Consider the following 19540-nt stretch of genomic DNA (forward strand, 5'->3'; position numbering starts at 1 on the left):
ATAATTAGCCATAAAAAGAAAGAAATGTCCCTTCTGCGTGGGGATCAAGAACAGTCAGGAAGCATTAGGCAGTCAAGGTCAAACTCCCCTATAGTCTCCTGTAAATATAAAGGGAAACACCACATTTGCTTAACTGCAGTGAGGGAGATTTAGATGAGACATTAAAAAACTCTTTTATAACAGTAAAGACAGTTAGTTAAGCACTGGAACAGATGGCCTAGGGAGACTGTGGAGTTGCTATCACCGAAAGTTTTCAGAACAGGTTAGAAAAACATCTGTCTGCAATATTACAGGTACAGGTAAATCTGCCTGGAGGTCTAGATAACCTCGTAACATCCTTTCTAGACTTATTTTCTAAGATTCTGTGAAAAAAAACAGACAAATACAGGTAGAAGATGTGAGAAAGTAGACACTGGCAACATATGAAGTATTTCCTATTTTACTTCAGTATTTACGATTTACTGGATTTGGTTCAAACCCTTCTGTACCAATTCAGTAATTTACAGTTACTTCCTAAACCATCTCTGCTAAAGACAGTATTAAAAACATGAATAAAAACCTCATTATCCTCACTGTCTAAATACCTGTGTCTGAGAGGGGATCTGCAGCTCAGATTCCAATTGCTGAGCTGGATACATCCACACTGGCTTTGACTTCCTTGCTGAAACCATGGAGTTGCTGGATGGAAGTGGTGTAACGTTACCTTTACTAGAGGAGTATGTGCCATAAATTGCTTCCTTTGAGTTTGGGAAGGTGATGGTGTCTGTGTTCTCAGGGTTCACCTTACTACTAATCTCTCCTGTACCAAAGAAAAAAATTGATTGCAGGTTTCATCATTAGAAGTGCAACAACAGCATCAAATTGATGCTCTACCACCAACCATTAGGGACTGGCGTGCTCCAGTTTGCTCTCATGTTCAAGTGGGTTGCAATTTTCAGTTTTAATCTATAATGTTCTGAAGTTTGTAATATGCCAGCCAACAGTATACCCAGGATAACAATGTCAAAATAATAGCACTTATACTCCAGGTTATTCCATACATAATTGTAGTTTTCAACTGCCCCTTTTCATTAGGAGAACTTCTCAAGTTTATGGGATTGCTACTGAGCCCACTGCTCAATCTGCGCACGTTCCTTTCCATACTGATGTCATGTGCCACAAGCAGCTGTAGCAACAACAGCTTTGACTACACTTTGTGACAGATCAGAATCCCATTGCCCAGAGTATATTCACTTACTAGGAGTCATTAATTTAATCACACTGGCAAAATAGATGCTTAATCAGCTGTTTTAAGTCATGACTTACAGTAACACTGGCTTTACGCTAGCACCAATGGTCAGATCTTCACATTCCGGTGCTTAGAATTTGAAACATGCAGGTGGGAACCTACCAGGATTTCAGAAATGAACACGGACCAAATTCTCACAGGGGTAAAGAAATCTGATTCCTGTTCAGTTGCAAGACACAGGATGCTCAAGGACATCTTTACCCACTTAGTATCAAGAATTTGAGTGAGCGCTCATTAGAAAGCTGCTTCCTTGTGAGATAAAACAAGGGCCTGAAAGTGAAGCTGGAGATTCAATTGATGGCTGTTACCAATCCTTCGTACTTACCTACAGCTGATTTCTTGTGCTGCCTGTGAAATTCATGGAAAGGTGCTACTTTGGATACAACAGGAGATGTCTGAAGAGTTATCTTTGCTGCTGGAGGGATAAGCCTTAGTTCAGTTAGGCTCAGAATACCTACAAGATGACATTACAGAACAATTCCTATATATTCCAGCTATGAAAGAAAAAGAATTAGTAGCCAGAAAGAAATAATTAAACAAAGGCAGACCCAAGCTCTTTCAGTTCCAAATCAAAACTAGAAAAGCAGCAGTTTTCTCTTATTGAAAGATTCATATCTTTCAATATTCAATATTTTACCTTCAAGGAAGGTGAGCTTTGCTTATAAAAATTGACAAATACATGAAGGATATTGTAATGGTGCTGATTCAGAGAGGGAATTATACGCTTGTACAATGGCAATTTAATATGCAGAATGGATGAGAATTAACTCTTGTAAACCACAACGTAATCATGTAACCATGAATATGGACTGATTGCTAAAATAGTCCGAGTGCAGGTCTGGTTAACATTGACTGATTAATAACCAGACGTTAATCACAGCCATGTTATTTAGTTATGCAAGTACTCTTCATTGAACACTTCTTTTCAATAGCAACTGAACTCTGTGAATTACAAGATAACTGACTCAGGGAGGATGATGCTCAACGTAACATATGCTGTGTCCTATGTTAGCTACCACATGGAATAAGTAGTCTGAAGTTGATCTCTGCCCTTCGCAATGTTTGAGATCACTATTCTTACAAGTTTTGAGGTGCCAGAACATTTGATTACCAGATATCTACTGCAAGCAGCAAACACCACTGTTTATATAGCATACATCTGGAGGCAACAGTACCCAGGCGGGCTTCTGTGACTCACCTTTCCTTATCTCTTCTTCTAACAGGGGTAAGGGAGAATCCATGTAGCGAGAGGCAGGCAAGCCCCAGAGGTTGCTAACTGTATGACCTTTCACTGTCTTCTGACTACACAGCTAGGAAGAGACAGAATCTTCTCTTACCAAAGGGAAATCTGCGATTTGCAAAGACACACTTTTCTACTCCCGCAATAATAAATAATAAATATAATTTCCGCTATGAATAGTTTCATTAAGATTTAATAACGTACCAGTACAATCACTGCTTTTACTACTTATGAACATGCTATAGTATTGTCTACTGTCATTACTTCAGTAATTTAAAATAAAGTTCATTAAATCCAATTGATGCCTTGTGACTGCTGCTATGCAAAAGTCAATGTACTAGTTAATAAAGGAATCACCAGAAATTTGCTCGATTCTAATAAGTATAGCATAAACATAGTATTTCTTGACAGAACAGACTTTAAATATATAAAATGCATACACAGGCAAGGTACAGAAAAGGCAGTACTTTCAAATATGTAAATAAATTTTCACTGGAAAGAATACTAATGGAATTAAAATACATGAAACTTCTAACAAATCAGGGAACAGTAAGTATCACAGACTTCTGAAGTTTCAGGGTTCCTTGAGGACAGGAGGGAATGACACAGGCTGATAATGTGGTGTGGAAACATGTGCCACACTGGCTGTGCTAATGTGGGGATTAAAGCTCCCTTACTTCCCCAATTAACCTGTGCTTGCCTGAAAAAACAGAACCTGCTGGTTCTAAGTGCCATGAATTCAAGCAGCGACACACATCACTTTGGGACAGTGATATCACGTGTCTTACTGTTACATTTCTTATCGCCCATATAGAACATTGCACAGGGAAAAGAATATATTGCCACCTTATACTTCAGTACTAAAAATACAAAAACTCCGTGTTACCATCTAGCATTTTTTCCTCTCTCCAATATCCTAAGGATCTTCAGTTTCTTTCTGAATACACCTGCTATTCCATTTGCAATGTGGGTTGTACTCAACTCCTAAAGAAACAGAGTGCTAGATATTCAGTGAGTTTAAACAATTACAGCACACTCAACTTCATGGCAAGTAACATCACTGAGACCTCTCACTTCATGATAGTGAACCACCACCAGCAGAAGATTATACTGTTTTCTCTTCTCTGGCTGATGCTAGAAAAATGAGACAATTATAAACCTGGAGAGACATGAAAGATTCAACTTAAATGTTTTATGAAGGAAAAGGAAAATTTAACACAAGTCTATCAAACTTTACTCTGTCAACAGATTTTTGGAAATCCAGATAAAGGTTTCTTCGTTTTAGCAGCTAAACTACCTAGGGATTGGATGTGCTCTAATATATGCTGCTCAAAACTTCCTCTGCAACTGCAACTTTACAGGTTCTCCAGCAATTTTCATGCTGGGTCAAGGTAACACAAGGAGGAAGCGACTAAATTTGAATGAACAGGGTAAATAAATGCCAATACACAGGTATGACTACGCTGTCAATCTCAAGAAGAAGAAAGGTAGTTGGAGGGGCATACCGGGTCTTTGAGAAACAGGAAATCCAGCAGGCAGCCTGGACAAGGAAAAAGACCTGGGGGGCAGCAAGGTTAGGAGGGAACATTGGGACAGGCTGGACAAAGAGTCTGGCAGAGAATCAGGCAGGTAAGACTAGGATGTGTTCTGGAAGCAGTCTCAGAGACAGTCTCGAGGAACAGAGAGACCGGGGCAAGACAAACAGGGGAAACTGGGGCAGATGAAGAAAAGGAAGCAGGCAGGTTTGTATGCAACAAGGCACGTCTCCCTCACGATCTGGAGTCGACCTCAAGATTCCACAGTCTCATCTTTAGACAGCAAATAGCTGTGAAACCCAGCAAAAAAATGTCCCTTGCTTTTGTGGGTGACAACCTGTTAGCAGTTACTCCATTAATCTAATGGTTACAAACTCTTACATTGGATAGAAATGTTTTAACCCTACTGATGAGCTATATGGAAGACAACCTAATGCTATGTCCTGGAATTTTTTTTTTTATTTGCTTTTTAAAAAATTATTTCATTATGAACGATAAACTACCTTAAAATAATGTTAAATACATAAAATCAGAAAGCTAGGAAATATTGATAGGTCTGCAAAAAATGGGAATAATGGTATTTACCTATTATATGGAGCACATTGGGACTCCCTGGTTTAAAATACTAGGTTTTAATGACTGATTATCATTGATTGAGTACAGCTTTTAGTACAATAGGATCCAGGCCATGACTGGGATCTTTGAGCACTATTGTGTCATAATTAGTGAATAACATCAACCATCAACTTTATAGAAAGGGATAGGCAATTCTAAGGAACTGCTTATAATCCTAATAGGGAAATGAGATAGATCAAAATAAACTATTATAATTTTTCCTCCCAATTTGTATAATAACACTGTCCACAAGAGACATTAGGGAGATAAAAAATATGTATGCTTTATCATAATAGAGAATCTTTCAGAGAAATCATAGGCACTCATTTTAGTTATGGCCATTATGAAGCATTATGCTTTAAGGGATCTAGATGTATGAATCTTCATGTCCTCATGTTCCAAGAAAATAGCAATAAGCATATAACAAAGATTAACTTCATACCAGCTGGCATATAAGTGGCTTGATACTGAGAAAAGGGAATAATAAACCACACTTTTCTACTCACTCTCAGCCCCAGCAGTTTGTTGAGGACACAACAAAAATATATAAAACGAAAGAAATTTAATTAAACAGTGACTCCTTTTTCAGGCTATTGCTATTGTATCTGTAATGCAGCACTGATTTTACTATTGGTCAGTTTTATCCTAGTTTAAACCCCAGGAGTTTTGTTATGATAAACAGCACTATGAAACACATGTATTTCATTTGTGCTCACAAAGATGTAATAAGCTACAAAGAAAAGCAATTCAGGTGGAGTGTATGAGTTCAAAAGCAGCCTAGAGGTGTTTTTGTTGTTTTGTTGGGTTTTTTTAACTGGAGATGGGTATTTAATTCTTCTTTGCTGTATCCTCTAATTTCTATAAAGTCCATGGCAGGTGTCACGTTAAAATAAGGACAGATGCAACTGTAATGTAATTTGAGCTCTCATTTACACTGCACAGTGCCACGGTGATTCACTTGGTTACATACTACAAGCAACACAGTGGAACTATGGAGCTGACCCAAAACAGTTACCCGTGAAAATTTCACCCAATCTGCACACCCTTCTTCTATGTTCTTTCAGCATCTTATTTGCTGCATTAGCTGCCCTCTTGAAGACTTCAGTGAGATATCAAAGCAAAATTTGACAAACTGCTTTCACCCTTCAGTTATTTTCACTAAAATTAAGCAAATTACAACAATAAGACCTTAAAAATAATAAAAATATTAAGTTCTGCAAGAAAAAAGATTTCCTTTTAGCATCATTATATAGTTCTATTACCACTATTCAGTGTTTAACTTAAAAAGATATTTAAAAGATTGCAACTTTAAAAGGTTTTCAGTAGACTTCCACCAGCTTATATCAGCACAACTTAAAACCTTTACTCACACCTATGGCTTTCATGGCATAAACACAAATCTAGTGAATTTAATACCACATATTCCACAACTGCAGCTCCTAACTAGCATTTTAACGTTTGTAGTGGAGACAGACACAAAACACCATGGAAGCACACGATCACACCCTATCCAACAGTAACCTGTAGGCACCTCACCGGCTTCCTCCCTGGCAGAACCCCAGCAACCGTTACTGCTACGAGGTGACTGGAACCTCAGACATTTTCCTGCATCAATAATGTCTTCTGGTGAAGTTTGTTATGAAGATTATGATTCAGCAAGTATGCTTTACTGAAGCCAGCACACAGCCAGCTTCATCACGGGTACTTTTAAAGTACAGTTTTAGAGAGCTGGAAGGGAGCACTTGCAGTGCAGACTAAGGCTTGCTTGCCTTACAATATGCTTGGAGTGTGCTGAAAAACTATTTTTTCATTTCAAGCGCTTCTGAGTGTAATTAACCTGGGACACGAGAAAAACAATTCTATTACCCTTTCTAAAGTGTTTTTCTCCTGTGGATAAACCTCTCCCACTTGATTTTTTTCTTTTTGCTTTATTTTAAATAGGGCACTTGTTGTAACACCACAGGGATTTTCCGATTAGTTCTCTTATTTGTTTTCTTTTTACCTAGACAGCAATATTTAACTAGAACAACTTATTTTTTTAAATATGTTTATAAATATGTTTTTCCCCAGTAAAAGAATAGAGACTATTATTAAATACAGAGAAGAGATGAGTACTGCCCTGTATCAAAACTACAGTTTATCAACCGGGAAGATTAGATAGATGAGCTTTGGTAAATAAATATCAGAAAACCACAGAGCTTGATAGTAATGGTAGAAAAGGTATATAATCTATCATTTCACGATTATCTTCTCCAAATTGCCATCTACCTTCATAATTTTTATTAAGAAGTTCCTATCAAGATTTGATGTACACAGTTCAGAATCCCTATAAAGGGAAGGAGAAGGCATAGCAAAATAAAATCAATGGAACTAAGGTCAGTTTTCAATATGCTCAGTGAACTAGCAGGAAAGAGCTTGGAGAAGGCAAAGCTAGAAGAAGCAAGTTCCAGAAAGAAACTGGAACTCCATTGAACTGTCTGTTCCACAGATAAAAAGAAACAAGCTCAAACTATTCCAGGGATGAAGCAGGACAGGAAGGATAGCAAGTTATCAAACTTGATAAATCATATGTTCTTCGCTGATCTCAAAAGAAGAAAAAAGCATACAGAAAACTGAAAATGGGCATATTGATGACTGCTTCTTGTTTGCTTAAATGGGTAAGACAAAATGAGATGCAGGTAGAAAGAAACTTTTAGGTAATAAAAAATGACATCACTACGTACATTCATGATTATCATTAACAAAGCAGCCAGTTATGAGTAGAATCAACTCACTTAATTGTAGTGTAAAAGGGAAGAGGTCTCAGGCTACCTTAAGGGCAAAACAGATCAGATAGTGGTCAGAGGTTTTGAAACTGGCTTAAAGAGCTGTCTAAAGTAATCTCAGAACTGCTGGTGGGACTCTTGTAGAAGGGAAAATATACCAGAATACTGGCAAAGAGCATAGTGTCTATCTTTAGAAAGCGGAAAAGCATGCGTTGAGGAATTCTTGCCCTATTGATTTAACCACAATTCTCGGAAAAATTCTTAAACAAATAACCAAATTATAATTATAAACACCTGGAAAGGAACAGATCAATGAGCAACCTGAATCTGTCAAGATCAAATTTGTCAGACCAGTCTAATTTTTTTTTCCTAAAACAGGTTAGCAAGTGTTGTGAATAGGGGAGAAAAAGTAAGTACTACTTTCCCTAACTTTAGCAAGGCTTTTGAAGCTACCTGATCACGATATTATGTAAGCAAGCTAAGAAAGGATGGTTTAGACAAACCTACTTTAATAGAGATGCAAAGCTGCTTTGAGAAGTAATTCAGAAAGAATTTCTATATCAGTATGGAAGGATACTGGGAGGGTTCAATGGGTCTGTCCCCTAAGTGTAACCAATCAACAGAGCCTGCTGTTCATGCAGGAGGACGTGTTTAAGTTTTAAGCAATGGAAGACTGGGGTTTTTTTTAAGCAATGTTCAGATTGTAAAAAACTCAAATGGAGTAAAGGCAGAGGTGAGAAGTGATTTCCACTCCTTGCTCTCAATCACAGAATCATAGAAATAATAGAAATGTTGGTTAGAAGGGATCTCTGTAGGACATCAAGTCCAGTCTTGAGTCTACTACCCACAATAGATCAGGTCAGCTTTGGTTTTGTCTAGATGAGAATTACTGTAGGATTTCATTGCATTTTAGAGTTTCACAGCCTTACAGTCTAAACAGATGTATTTCTTCTGTGCTGAGTTACAGCCTGAGCAGCAAAGCAAGGAAGCAGTAACAAGGAATAGTTTCACTCACACTTCCATCATCTATCAGTGTCTATTGGGAAAAAGAATCTTGTTCTGACAATCGAGCCAAATAAGCTTAGCAATAATTAGTAAATAAAGTGTTTAACTCTGGTTTCAAATAACGTAATTTTTGTCCTCCAAGTCTAAGAACCAACACATGGAATCCAGTGCACAAATACTGAATGCTACGTAAAGGATAAATTCTCACCAGTGCCAGTGGAGCTATTCTAAAGTCGGATGAGTCAAATTTGCAACAGCCTCTGTAAGAGATTTAATATATGAACAATTTTTAAGACTGGCTGTCTTATTATTGAGGAAGATTTCTGTGTAGGAAAATTGTATAGGAAATTTAAATTTGTCCTTCTCATTCCGATTTAGATAGTCCAGCATTTTATCTACGTAATGATTGACAGTTTCACTTAGACGTAATACTCAGATATTAATACATATTATTAATAATTTTTAATTTTGTTTATCTCAGATTTTGTTTATCTACAGAAAATAATGTCCAATTTAAATGGAAAACCCAACATTAAACCTTCACTATGGAGCAACCAGGTATCTTTAACAACAGGTCTTATATGTTATTCTTACCTACTTTAAGCTCTGAAAGTAACCAGAGATGGCTCTGAACTGTCAATTTTCCATGGACTTGGAAAAATGAAGCTTTGCTCCTTTTATGGCCTACGGCGAGCTCTCCCAGAAATTTACCTCTGTGAAAATTCTGCCATAACAGGTGCAAAAGAGAATAGTTGGAAAACTTTGGTGAAATCCACATCTGCTTTTTGAAAAAGGCAACAGAAGCAGCACAGAAGGAAGTAAGAAAGATAATTGCTGGCTTGAACTACGATACATTTTACTTGTGGGCAAAGGGCCAGCTTACACGAGGCAGAACATGCAGGACCAACTTATTGGAATTCAGGGGTGGGCCTCCATTCCTGTCCGGAGACAGCTGTAAACCAGCAGCCCATAGCATCACAATCAGGCACTGAGTTTTGTCAAGGAATGCTGATATGTACAGAAACAGCTTCAGCAGCTTCGACTGCACCCCTACCTAGCAAAATGACAGTCAATCTCCTATTCCAGATGACAAGAACTGGATAAAAACTTAAAACAAATGGTGACCTTTCAAAAGATTAATTTGTTTACCAACAACATGTTCTACGTTTGTCATCTGAGATGGGGGTGACCTTCACATTCCCATTTCTAGGTTGAAAGGATGCTGACTATAGTCGTCTGTTAAGTTAACTCTATCTCCCCAATTATTTCCTTTTTATTTTTAGTGAAAAGAAGATTTTATTAATTCACTGCGCTGCTTATTACGATTACATACCATAACACAAATGCAACAAGCTTTTTTTGAATTACTGTAGTGTAACATCGATTTGTTTAAGTCTCATTCTGTTACCACTGCCAAACTATGCTTTGACTGTAATTATAGCCATATGCATAGGTTTAAAACACAATCAGGTTTGGAGGTCCAAAAGACCTGTTTTTCTTCTACAACTTCTTCTAGTCACTTGAAATGAAAATAATTGCCCTGCTTTGCCTTATTTTATAATTTTGGAAACGAATAGACTTTCAGTGATACGCGTTAGTGATTAGCATGAAGCAAATACTGAATAAAGAATGAATAACTGAGGCTATGATTAGAACAGTTGTGCTCAAATAAGCTTAAAAAAAACCCCACCACAACACAGAATCACTGCCATCACCATTAGCACTATATAAGATGCAACTCATAAAAGCTAGAAATCATCACTATATTAAATTCTACCTCATGAATAAATTAAAAGGTTCCTAAGTTTACACTATAATATACATTTATAAGAAAACAAGGACCAAAAAGTGCCAGTATAATTCTAGAAAAGAACAGCAATCCTATGAAAATGAAAGGTATAGCTGTGAAACTCTTCTACATTGCAGCAGTACGTCAGAATTATTTTTGCTGCAATTCAGATTACTGTTTGTTTTGCTAGATACTCCATGGGAAGTATACATATTTAATAATTATCTACTCATCATTTTTCATTTGTTATCCAGATATAGCCTACAAAATAAAGCGATGCCCAGTCTGCTCATGGTGTTTCAAACAGAATTACAGTCCTCATTTTAAGATAACTACAGAACTTTACAGAGGATGAAGCATTAGTGCTTATCAACCCAAAAAGGTACAAAAGGGCAGTAGTTAATTGTTCTTAGTTTCTGTCATAAAATCCAGCGTCAGCAACTTTATAATACGAAAAGAGCAAGAAAAGAAGACATTTCTCGTGAAACAATGAGATCCTTACTAATAATTTTTCAAACTACTCAAACGGCAGGATAATAAAAAATCAGTGCGGATTTGTGCTTGACCTATCTCGTCACCTCAAAACCAGTGTGGTTTTAATCTCATCACATTTTTAAATGCTCAGGTCTCCTTGAAAACTCAGATGCTGACAACTCTTGGAAAAAACTTGAATGCAGTTAACCAAGCAATTAGTTTTTAATTTACTTCAATGAGAGTCCTTCTGCCACTGATTTTTTTTTTTGAGATAATCTTTGAACTTATGTACATATCTAGGGCACGTACGTGGGTATATGCGTGTGTGCGTGTGTGTACAAATATTGCCCTCTAATGGCTGATTAGTAAAAACAGGGTAAGTAGCACCTAACTTAATTCTTGTAGCTACTTTAATTGATATTTTTTTTCAAAACTAAAGACCATGTAATTTTAGACTTGCAAGCAACTACACATTGATTTATTTTAGTTACTATTGGTGATCTATAACTTTCATTCCTCTAAGTGCTCGTATAGATAACATTTAATAAAAATGCCTTAATTCACAGTCTCAGTAGCAGATTTTGCAAACCGTATTGCAAAATTTTACCCCCAGTGAAGCCAGAACATTTCAAAACAGATTGTGTCATAGGGTTTGAAAGCTTCTAAAAGGCATTTACTTCAGTAAATGTTGTAGAATAAATTAGAGATAGGAAATACCTACTTGTTTTTCCAGCCCATCTCCCTGTCATAAGCAGTTCCTTAGCAACTGTAAATACGTATCAGAGAGCTTGACTAATTTACACTAAATGTTTGCAATTTAAGTCAACATCAAGAAGTTTTCTCTGATCAGTATATGTTTCAGTGAGAGCGGTAAAACACATGGCTCTCTGCAGTAGTATAATATTCCTCTCTGTGAGTGTTTTAGAGTGGTTCTAAAAAGCTATTAGCCGTGATGCTTTTTTCTAATTAACTCTATATCACAGGGTTAGACAAATCACCTCTTAGTCTGGGCAACAGCTTTCAAAAATCATTTTTTATAAGTGGCAGCTTACAACTGTGCCATTCACAGATTCTGTTTATGTTGTTTAAAACCAAATACCCTAGAATGTCTCTTCTAGCACTGGGCTTGCTGCATAATGCTTCTATTACATAAATTAAATTGTAGAAGAGCATCCTTGTGTGAGACCATTGGGCATATTCTTTCATGTGGACGACAGTGCTGTGCTAAATTTGTGAACATAATTGATCTTTGGAGGGATGCCTGTGCCTATTAATTTTTTTTAAAAGCATACTTTGCAGCAAATGTCATCTTCATGTTTATTTGTTTATTTAAGAGGAGCAGCAGTTGCAGAACAGAAATTGGGAAGAATCAAAACTTAACCTCGTACAATTTGAACATTCTCAGACCAGAAGGAAGAATAGAGAACGGTGATTTGATGGCCACTAGTCAGGGTACTCTAAGAGCATTGTGGAAGTGCTCAGTCTCAGCTTTGGCAGATAATTGTTTTGTACTGAGGGAAACAGCTCGACTAGAGATAAAAGAAAGTCTGTGCTTCAGCATACCTTGTAGCTTGAAAGTGAGAACACTTGGGATCTACAAGACATGGAAATATCTCCATATGGAAAGGAAGGATCTGAACCTGTCCCTCACATTCCAAAGTGCATGCTCCCATCATGGAGCTAAGAAGTAGAACTCAACATTCCCTCCCAAACCATGTCAGAAAAATGAGATGTAAACGACATCTAAATTTATGTAGTCACTCTAGGATTCTGATTCTCTTTCAGTATAACCTCTATTTTTTTTCATTCAGTGACACTGATTTCTGGTCAGGGTCAGCAATCATGTGGCAGGATTGCTTTTTCAAAAAAAATAAATTAGTAATAGCATCAAAACAAAGTACAAGCATTTTTCACTTAATAATCCTGTTATCATTTGAAAACAGAATGTATTCTTGTCTTTTTAAGAAATGACCAGAGAATGAGCAGCTGAAAGCCCATTCTTGTCAGCAAAATCCCTTTTACTCCTTCCTTGACCTCTGGGTCACACCCTAAACTCCACAAGCTCCAGTTTGCTTATCTTCACTCCCTGATTTTACTGAGATCACTTACCATGCACATTCCCATGTATACTTATACTTTTGCTGAATTGGGGTCTTGCTATCTAAAGCTGTTATGCTACAGGTTTGTTTTCCTCAGTATTGTCACTTAAAATGTTTTGATCGTTACGTATCAATGTCAAAAAGTAGGAAATTATGAGGTACTTCCACTTAAAATAACTTTTTTATTTATGTCTGATATGTATTAATTTTAACAGTGAAAATTAATGCATTTAATAAGCCCGTAAGATAATGTAAGTTACTTACAGGAGCAGATTTTTTCTTAGTTATAAGTGGCAACCTGGTCTCATAGTTCTGCTGTTTTAAACCAGCTTTATTATCGATGTTCTCCGAGTCAAGCATAATTTTCATATCCATTTCCACCTGCTGCTGAAATATATAATAGGCATAGTCTTAAAACAACTGCACTAGGACAGAAGTATTTATAAGCAGGAATTGGCTAACATGTTCAAAAATTTGCAAAATGATGATGAAAATTCATGTTATTTGACTATCGACACAGAACTGGGCAAACAATTAAGTGCCTTTTGATTAGATGGAAACTTAGCAAGGCGTACAACTACTATTCACATATATGCTTTTGCCAAAATTTGTTCAGTTAATTTCATTACAAGCTCTGAAATTTCCAAATTTGCACACCTTTGGGTTAAATTTTGAGTGGAAAAGACCATCAGGTTTGACTCACTTGATTAACATAGGTCATTTGTGAATTCCATTTACCCGCGTTACAACAAATGTTTTTTGTACACGTCCCATCTATTGGGAGGGTGTTATACGTGAATTCTTCCCACAGATGATCACAAGAATCCCATACCATGTTTGCCAGAGACTTTAATTCAGGAATCATTGACCTGACGGACCAGAACAGCTTCTTTGGATCGGTTATAGCCCATTGACTCAATGCAGATAGAGCACTTGCTTATAAGTAAATGAGGAAATTAAAAATCCTTATAGTAATAAGAATTAAACCAGTAGTTTCTTAACGTACTGTGTTCTCTGCACAGAAGGGATTCAACTATTTTGCTAACAAAAATTATGATTTAAATCTGATGGACAGAAAAAGACTTTTAAAGCTTCTTCTTGCTATAAGAAGTATCTAAAGGACTTACTTTTTCTATAAAAGCCAGAAGTGATGCTATATATTTTTACTAGAGTGAAAGTTTCTCAAGTTGAAACCATTTTGGTTCATCTTAATGCATGTGCTTTAGCTTACACCCAGATCTGTACCAAGTGTAGTAATATCTCCCAATATTTTTATTATTACTAACTAGACTCTGCACCCAACAGGGTTTATTTACCGACCAATGCCAAAAAAGGAAGAATCCTCAAATGGCAGAAACCAGAGAAGTCAACAGAGCTAAGGTAATTCAGAGAAGCTGGGGACTTGGCAGTGTATATGCTTAATTCCCATCTCATGGATACAGGAATGCAAAAAGCTCCGTTACATAGTAAGATCCAACTAAACATATTTATACACAAGAACTCTCTGCTGATACTTCTTTTGTGTAAATGTAAAAATAAATTTATAAGAGTTCTATTTTCTGACAAACAAAATATGCCATAAAAAGTTTAAGAATCATTAGATGTATATTTGAACTATTAAACAACTGTATTACTTTGCGAAAGCACTAAAAACAGTTTAATTTATTTATCTGCACAATATATTCTCTTCTTTTGGTAGTAATTACAAGCAGATGTATCAATGAGATGCTCATTTAGATTTGGGTTTGTAAGAACAAAAGTTATTATCTAAGCCAATTACTCTTTTACCCACATGGCTGCACAGAGACAGAAAGTTCAATTTTCACCTCATCAGTGATTTTGTGGTATTTATTTTATTACTATAACACACCGCTGTACAGAAAGGAAACTGCTTGTGCTATTAAACAAGAATTGGGGGAAAATTGAGTGCCTTCTCAATTAAAATAGGAGATGATTCACAATGGAGACTCCCCACTCAGACTGACAGTGACATGATCAATGCTGGAGTGGCAGATTCCACACAGGATAACAAGAATTGAAATGCTTAATAAAAAAAAAAAACCTGATAAAAGTTACTTTGTCAGCTTAGATGTATGGCAAGTGACAATTCTACATTTGCGGGAGCTGGAGCAGATGGTATCATGGGTCTCTTCCATCTTTATTATCCATCCATCTGTATTATTCAAAGTCTTAAATTTAACCTTCTTCTGCATCATGGTGGTTCAAGATAGAAAAAGACGAGAATAGCAGGATGAACAGTGCATTGTTACTAACACAATGTTCAATGAGAATGAGAATTATTGTGCTCAATTATTAACATGGAGTATACTGGAGTACACAGAACAGGTTGATGTGTTCAGAACAGTTAAATGGTGTAAATCTTGTCCTACTTCAACACAAAAGTAATTTCAGCGTAGAAAGCATTTTTATCATGTAGTAAGCCAACAAATCTGATTTGCTGTGTAATTCTGTTTTGCAGATGCATGTGGTGCATGGTTTCTAATAGAGTCCAATTCCTTTATGCCTGGACTACTTTACATTAATCTTCGAAACAATCTGTATTATTGGTAACTAAACCAATTTTCATGTCTAGCTATTTATGTTATTCACGTATTCTAGAGCCCCCCCGAAACATCTTTTCATTTAGATCTTTAACTCTATTAAAGATGAGAGAATATTAACAACTTCTGTGGATTCAGAATGTCACAGAAAGGATCAACTTTTAGAAAAAACAATAAAAAAAACCAAAACAAACCAAAGCTGCACAAGCATCAGTTCTGGTGTTTTCAATTAAGCATGTTTTTAAAAAAAATAAATTTGAACTTATACACTTACCAGTTAAGGATAACAATGACTTTTCAGCCATTGCTATACAGAGGCTTTACAATTACTGCACGAGGAAGACACCTCTTCATGGTTCTCAAGCTTTATTAGAAGCAGAACTCCAATTATAACACATAGTGGGGGAAAAAAAAAACAAAACAAAAGGGGACAGCGCTTCACAATTCCCCCTGTGAGCTAGATTTACAGAGTCTTATCTGGCTGCTGCTATGACTCAGAAATACTGTATGTGTGAGTAAACAATAATTTTAAGCCTGTTCTGACACCTGTGGGCAAGCTATTTCCCATATGACAAGTATTCTAGCGATGCGTATGTGAAAATAGCATCTGTGCTTATTTGACTCCAACCTTGTTTCATCCTAACTACTACAAACACAACTTATGCCGCATTTCTACTCTTGCACGGCATACTACGGACTGCAAAGCACAAAAATATTACTGCGTCAATTATTAATTTCTCTCAGAACCACTATGAGTTGATTTCTTCACACCTACAGACCCAGAGATAGTGTCTGCAAACAGAAAACTATTCAGTTCACTAATATTTCCTTTGAGTGGAAAGGAATTTTGAAAAACACCAAAGTATGCTTAAAAAACCCAAAACTGTTTATAGCTACAAGTAAGGAAAAGACAGGAAGTAAGGAATTGTAGGTGATAATTTCCCAGCTGGATTTCACAACTATTTAATAATAAAAGCTTTTTCTGTTGGCATGCTGGGCATGTAGAACAGCTGGCAAAACAGCACTGTTTGCCATTTTCTTTAGAACGGGAAATAAGGGCTAAGTTGTCACTTGATATGCATTTCTAAGCAGATGCTATAGATATCAGAAATGAAAAGACAAAGTCAAGCAGGACAGAGCATGTCCTCCACTGTAAATCAAGCTCATTGGTGCACATGAAGAGTTGAAAGACCATAGATAATACAGAGCAGTTGAATTCTGATTTTTCTTTTTTTTCCACAATATAAGTGTGTTCATATAGGACAGGGTTGGAATATGGTCTGGAAAAAAAAAATCAGAGATCTCCTTGCACCTTATCCAGAGTAAGCTTTAATACGACTTTATATTGGGACTTCCCGTACAAAACTAATCAACAATGTAAGTGTTAAGCTGCTCATTCTGATGATACCGTTGCAAGTAGATTCAATCCCTAGTTTCTGGTAACAGTCTTAGAACTACAGAGAGCCTCTTACAGTTCTCTCTCACTCAAAGCTCCCTTGGATTTATACAGTAATAACCCAAAATTGTGACAATGGGTATTTTTCAATTCAATTAATTACGCTCATTTGTTTTTAAAATATGTTTGAAGAAACCACCTCAAACGCACCAGTCAAAATTCACAGCTCAGAATAAAAAACCAAAAATACTTCAGATACAAGCATTTTAAGAAGGCTTTAAATGATCTTACAAGGATTTCATTTATGAAAAACTAAAAGTCAGATTTCAAGAAGAAAACCTGTATTCATCAGAGGTGACTACCCTGTATGTGAACAGAAGTCTTTCCCACATATCTTTTATGTAAAACCAAAAAAGAAAACCACTTCTAGTTTCAAACAACACAAATATTTATATCTGTGCTCACGCTATTCCAATACATGGTTCCATTTATTTTAAACACGTTACTTGAAAAATCACAGTTAAGCATATGGTATTTGCAGGACTGGGACCTTAAAGCTCAACAAACACCTGGTTTGAGAACTCTTTAACAAAATATACTTGTGGAGGGAAAAAAATCAAGAATGAAAGATTTGTGGATGCACCCATGACGATACTGAAGTGTCCTAACTTAGATTTTATCTGGACTGGGAGAAGGCTCCTCAGCCTGCTCGTTCTACTGAGAATTTTTTAATACTTTTTTTAAAACTGAATCCATGTGGAGTCAGAACATAACATTATAGGATCAACTGGTAACCTGCAAGACACCAGTCTACCCATTTAACATGGTCTCTGGCAGAATAAGTAATATGTTATTTCAGACCTGTGAACCTTGAGAAAGGCGTAGTGCTGATTTGCTGTATGCCTGGACAGTCACGGGCTCAACAGGTACTCGTGGTAAGATAAGCTGTTTCGGAGAAGCACCAAAATGAAGGCCCCTGATTTGGAAAGAAGCAAACAGTGAGGTTTTTTAAAATTACTTTGATTTTACCTATTAAACCTACACTGCTTCCATCTGGTTGAATCTGAAAGACTGTATTTTTATTTAAATTTGCATTTACCCAAAAAAACCCACAGGAGTTAGGAGGAGGTTGCTGTAGCTACTTAGAACTGCATTGACTTTTGTATTGTTTTTTAACCTAAAGTAAAACCAAAATAGCAAATGACCAAAATAGTCTCATCCAGGCCAATACTCCCATTTGCTTTACAAGACTGATACCACAGTTTCCCTGTCTTGCTGCTTCCATTTGTCTCTGTAATAAAACAGCTGTTTCACTTACCATCTAAGGGGCTCTTTTGAATGTACTTCTTTATTATCAGCAGAAGAAATAGTTAGCACTTGTCTGTTTATAGCATTTAAATAATTTTCAGCATGTTTCTGTTAGAGGAAAAAAATAACATTTAGACTATTACAAAGGATATTAAATTTATTTAACTTAGTTCATTCAGCAATCCAGATCTTCACTTGACTGAAAAGTTGATAGGCTTTGTGTTTCTGTTGTTCTACATCTGATTTTGGCTAATGGGCACAAGATCAGTTAATTCTGATGACCCAAAAAAGGAAGCCATCATTCTGAGCTGTAACATCTGATGAATCCCATCATTTGCTAAGCCAAATGGGATCTTGCAGGATGACAAACACATGGCCCCATGCACTCTAAGTGAATTACTGACAGAGATCTCAAAAACTGAAACGTCCTCTGGATCTGTTCTATTTTACTTACTTTCAGCCCAAGTTCAGTTCTTTCAGGTGCTGTTTCAAGGTCAATAATATCCACGGCTTCCACATTTCTTTTCAAGTTGGTATTGACTTTAACATCAAGCTTCTGAAGGTCTTCTTGAACCTAAAAAGCAAGTTATGACAAAAATCATACCCATAACCAAAACCCATGGGATTAGGTAGCAGGATTTAATCCAAATTAAATGCTTCCTAAATACAGGAAGAAAAAATACATGTGACTTCCCATACTTCTGTACTTTTATAAAGAAGAGAATACAAAGCCAATGACTTTAAAGTCATTGATTGAGAAAACCTGGGAAAAAAAAAATTTAAATCAAATCTCACAAAGTAATGGCCATAAACTTCAGGACCGAGGTCCTTTGCCAAGGAATGATCTTTCCTGACACATTTCAAACATCTCTCTTGGCACAGATGGCACAACTCGACAGAAATCTCAAATGTGTTAACAAGGGACTGAAAGGTAGAGGCAGCCTGTGAGGAGATCATGTCAGTCTATGTCAAAAATGTATATTTTCACTGCGTTAACCAAAAAAGTTCCAGGTCTCGTCACGCTAAGAACCGTAACATCCACAAAGCCCCAGCCCTTCTCCAGAATCCACCTGGGCGGCCGCTCCCTCAGGCGGGGGCTGAGCCCTCCCGTCCCCTCAGGCGCAGGCCGCCCCGCCCGCGCTCAACCGAGGTGTCAAGCGGCCTCTCCGCGGGAGGAGGGAGGGGTCCCGCGGCGGCTCGGCGCCACGGCTACCGGGGAAGGACGGGGCCGACTCGGGCGCGGCCCGGACCCACCTGGCCCAGGACGGCTCCCGCCTCCTGCCCCACGAAGCCGGCCATGGCGGCCGCCACCCTCGCCCCTGGCAACGGGACGCGCCAGCCGGACCGCACCATCCGCCTCGCCGCGGGGGGGGGGGGGCGGAGAAGAGCACATCACACGGGGGCCGAGCCCGCTCTCCGGCTCCCCCCTCCCTGGGAGGGCTCACCCGCTCGCCACCTCCCCCCC

The 19540-nt window shown here is 37.4% G+C and overlaps 1 protein-coding gene across 1 annotated transcript in view; it reads right to left on the reverse strand.

Annotated features, from left to right (window-relative positions):
• Positions 1 to 19378, reverse strand: part of IQCH (IQ motif containing H) — a 72609-nt gene extending 53231 nt beyond the window's left edge. Inside the window, exons 1-8 of the mRNA XM_074837144.1 lie at positions 19330 to 19378; positions 18530 to 18649; positions 18086 to 18183; positions 17629 to 17743; positions 13075 to 13194; positions 2487 to 2598; positions 1614 to 1742; positions 585 to 799 (exon numbers count right to left, since the gene is read on the reverse strand). Coding sequence (XP_074693245.1) covers positions 585 to 799; positions 1614 to 1742; positions 2487 to 2598; positions 13075 to 13194; positions 17629 to 17743; positions 18086 to 18183; positions 18530 to 18649; positions 19330 to 19374 — 954 coding nt within the window. The 5' untranslated portion in view covers positions 19375 to 19378. The remainder of the gene's footprint in view (positions 1 to 584; positions 800 to 1613; positions 1743 to 2486; positions 2599 to 13074; positions 13195 to 17628; positions 17744 to 18085; positions 18184 to 18529; positions 18650 to 19329) is intronic.
• Between the last annotated feature and the right edge of the window lie 162 nt (positions 19379 to 19540).

This window comes from Strix aluco, chromosome 12 (assembly GCF_031877795.1).
Source record: "Strix aluco isolate bStrAlu1 chromosome 12, bStrAlu1.hap1, whole genome shotgun sequence".
NCBI lineage: Eukaryota > Metazoa > Chordata > Aves > Strigiformes > Strigidae > Strix > Strix aluco.